This window comes from Carettochelys insculpta, chromosome 5 (assembly GCF_033958435.1).
Source record: "Carettochelys insculpta isolate YL-2023 chromosome 5, ASM3395843v1, whole genome shotgun sequence".
Lineage (NCBI taxonomy): Eukaryota > Metazoa > Chordata > Testudines > Carettochelyidae > Carettochelys > Carettochelys insculpta.
This window is the reverse complement of record NC_134141.1, coordinates 106,485,354-106,489,113: the sequence shown is the minus strand read 5'-3', so window position 1 is coordinate 106,489,113 and position 3,760 is coordinate 106,485,354. Positions and strand designations below refer to the sequence as shown.

General features: G+C 63.6%; 1 protein-coding gene across 1 annotated transcript; it reads left to right on the top strand.

Annotated features, from left to right (window-relative positions):
* Positions 1-1,205: 1,205 nt before the first annotated feature.
* RXFP3 (relaxin family peptide receptor 3) lies at positions 1,206-2,468 on the top strand. The gene has a single exon (XM_074994327.1). It carries the CDS (start codon positions 1,206-1,208, stop codon positions 2,466-2,468), a length of 1,263 nt encoding a protein of 420 aa, XP_074850428.1.
* The last annotated feature ends 1,292 nt before the right edge of the window (positions 2,469-3,760 follow it).

Below are 3,760 nucleotides of genomic sequence, written 5' to 3'. Positions count from 1 at the left end.
TAATCAGCTGCGGGTTTAATCTATTTACCTTTCCCGATAGAAAAATAATGCCGGGACGTTGTCAAGTTTTGTTGCTCACTCGTCAGAAGAGGAAGCGGGGAACAGAGCTCGCTCGGTCTTGGGTTCGTTCCGTAACTACACACAAGGAGATGCCACCCCCCGCCTCCAGGGGATCCAGGTGTTCAGGGAACACTGGACAGTGACAGGTTGGGGCTGTGGGGAATCCAGCAGTTCTCCATTCGACTGGATTGTCTTGCAGGTGCTGCTCCTCCGCCTGAGCGCTGCGGTGGGTGGGAACGCCCCCGGCCGGTGCCCTGGGACTAAACATCGCAGCCCCTTCTGCAGAGAGCTCCGCCCGCACCGGGAGCGGGAGAGGAGGCGGAAATCGGTCCGGGGCCCCGAGCGATCTACTAGCTCGGGGCGGTTCAAACCCCGCGCAAACTCGCGGCCGGACTCGGCTGTTTCCACGTGGCGGTGCGCACGGCAGGGGTCGCTTTGCGCGCGCGCCACTGGCCTTTCCGGTCCGGTCCAATTCCCGGGGGAGGGAGGGGGCGTGGGTCGCTCCCCCGCGCACGTGTTCCGCGCTGGGCTCGGGAGACAAGCCGGGCGCGCCAGGGGTAGGAGGCGAGGTGCGGGGCCGCGGGGAGGGAGCGAGGGAGGGGCCGGCCTCCTTTCACATGATCTCCTTCTCCTGACCCGCCGCCGCTATTTAAATGCCGCTAACGCCCACCCCCAGCTCCCGGCGCTGGGGAAAGAGAGTGCAGGCGGCGAATCGCCGGGCAGGTGGGTGGGAGAGCGCTGCCCGCGGCAGGGCTGGGAGCCGCTCCCACCGCGGCACTGCCGGCTGCGGGGACTGGCACTGCCCTGCTCGGCCGGCCCCGGCAAGGACCTCGGAGAGCTCCGGCTGCGGGCGGGAGTGGAGCTCCCGCCGGCGGGGGCGTGCGAGCTCCGAACGGGAGCGACGCCCCAGCCCTCCCGGTCCGAACTCCGCTGCTCGCCACCCCCTGGCCCGGCTGGCTCCCGGGGCTCCGGGCTGGGTCTGCTCCGCCGCACGCGCCGCGCACCGCAGCCGGCCGCGCCGTCGGAGCCCGGGACGGAAATGTGCGGGGCAGGCGGGGGCGCGCGGGGGCAGCACCAGCCGCAGCAGCTCAGCTCCTGACCGCCGGGAGGCCGGAGAGCCGCTGCGCAGCGCCCCCTGCCATGGGATGGACGCCCCCTGCTTGCCCGCCGCCTGCATGAAGGGAGCCGGGGACGGAGCCGCCCTGTCGGCTGAGCAGTTCGGCAACGCGAGCAACGAGTCCCTGGCGGAGCTGTCCCGGGGCAGCGAGCTGGAGCGAGTCGAGGGGCTGCAGGGGGACGGCGCTGCCGCCCTGCGCATCGTCATTTCCAGCGTCTACTCGGTGGTGTGCGCCCTGGGGCTGGTGGGCAACCTGCTGGTGCTCTACCTCATGAAGAGCAAGCAGGGCTGGAAGAAATCCGCCATCAACCTCTTCGTCACCAGCCTGGCGGTGACCGACTTCCAGTTCGTGCTGACCCTGCCCTTCTGGGCGGTGGAGAACGCCCTGGACTTCACCTGGCTCTTTGGCAAGGCCATGTGCAAGATCGTCTCCTATGTCACCGCCATGAACATGTACGCCAGCGTCTTCTTCCTCACCGCCATGAGCGTAGCCCGCTATCACTCCGTGGCCTCGGCCCTGAGTAGCCAGCGGCGGGCCCCGGGGTGTTGCTCGGCCAAGTGGTTGTGCCTCATCATCTGGGGCACCGCCATGCTGGCCTCCCTGCCTCACGCCATCTTCTCCACCACCGCCACCATCTTCAACGAGGAGCTCTGCCTGGTCAAGTTCCCCGAGGGCCGGGGCAACAGCGCCCAGTTCTGGCTGGGGCTCTACCAGTCCCAGAAGGTGCTGCTGGGCTTTGTGGTGCCCCTGATGGTCATCAGCCTCTGCTACCTGCTGCTCCTGCGCTTCCTGGGAGAGCGCCACATGGGCCGGGCCTGCAGCGGGCCCAAGCGGCGGGCTAGGGTGACCCGCTCGGTGACGGTGGTGGTGCTCTCCTTCTTCCTCTGCTGGCTGCCCAACCAGGCGCTCACCACCTGGGGCATCCTGATCAAGCTCAACGTGGTGCACTTCAGCCCGCAGTACTTCCTCTCGCAGGCCTACCTCTTCCCCATCAGCGTGTGCCTGGCACACTCTAACAGCTGCCTCAACCCGCTGCTCTACTGCCTGCTGCGCCGCGAGTTCCGTGCTGCCCTGCGCCGCCTGCTCTGGCGCCTGGCCTCGCCCTCGCTCACTACCGCCCGTCCATTCACTGCCACCACCAAGCCTGAGCCCGAGGAGCAGGCGCTACGCGCCCTGGTGCCTGCCGCCATCCCCCCGCCACCCGACCTCCTCTACTACCCACCCGGTGTGGTGGTGTGCAGCAGCCACTGGGATGTGCTGCCCAGCAGCTCTACTGATCAGCGTTGCTGAGCCACAGGGGGTGCCTGGAGAGGGTGTCTGGGGCAATGTCCGGGGAGTGTCCCAGCCCCGAGGGGTGATTGAGGGGGTGCCTTTGGGCTATGATCTCAGGGAGAGCATCCCAGCAGTGAAGGAAGTAGGGATGGGCTCCAAAGAGTGCCATGGTGATGGAGGGTTGTCTGTGGGGGTGGGCTCTGAGGACTGTCCCAGCAGTGAGGAATGGGTTCCTCGAACTGCCCTAGCTCCAGGAATGGTGGAGGCCGAGAGTGTTTGTCACAAGTAGGCTGTGGGGGATGTGCTCAGAGTGGAAGGTAGAGGTGTCTTTGGGGGATGGGCGTAGGGGAGTGTCCTGTCCCTGGAGGTGATGGAGAGGTGTCTCTAGGGGGTGGGCTCTGGGACTGTCCTAGCCCTGGTAGTGGTGGAGGCCAGGGGTTTTTGATGGGGTTAGGCTCTGGAGACAGGCTCTGGAAGTTAGGGTGGCAGGGTCTGTGCGGGATGGGTTCCAGGGACTGCCCCAGGCTGGCTCTGGGGCAGGGGAGGGTGCGTCTTTGTGCCAGTGCTCCTAGGAGTTTCCTGGACCTAAGAAGAGCAGGTGTCCATGGGGAATGAAACCGCAGCCTCGCCTCAGCTTTGCCAAGACACCAAGTCTTGCAGGGTGCATGGGGAGATTGAAGCTCCAAGTGGTCAGGCTGTTGAGTGTGGAAGGACCAGGTGGACTAAATGGAGTGCGAGGGCACCTGGGAAGTAGAGGGTAATTGCAGATTTTGTATGAGGAGGTTGCAAGAGTGCTGGGTGGTGAGACTGCAGCTGGAGCAGTGCTGTGTCCAGGCCCCAAAGAGATCTCCCTTGCCTTCTCAGTGCAACCTCCCAGCCTCAGAGAAGGCTGCTGAGGTGAGCGAGAAGGAAATCAGGACTTTTCACCACAGAACCCAGACTGGTGGGAACTTAATTTTTTCTCTCCCAGCACCGAGCTGGGCCCCAAGCATGTCTCACTGTAAATACAACTGTAGCCCTGGCTCTAGCAGAGCTCCAGAGAGAAGGGCCATTAATGGAGCATTCACTGCAACACTTCATCCTCTACTAGCCTATTCCCCCAAAGCAAAGTAATTCAGATCGATAAACAATGATGGGAGTACCTGATATTTGGGGGCTGAATGCTACTGAGACAGGGAAGGAGCTTTTTCTGTTTGATTACCTGCACCTATGAACTTTGCTGTCATGGTGAAATGTTATGTCCTATCATCAGCCACTGTTGTAGATCATTTGTAGTTAATGGAGTTCCGTATCTATAACGGACCATTGCT

Bases quoted from the DNA above. Each gene is read 5' to 3' on its own strand.
- RXFP3 (XM_074994327.1), top strand. From the start codon at position 1,206: ATGGACGCCCCCTGCTTGCCCGCCGCCTGCATGAAGGGAGCCGGGGAC.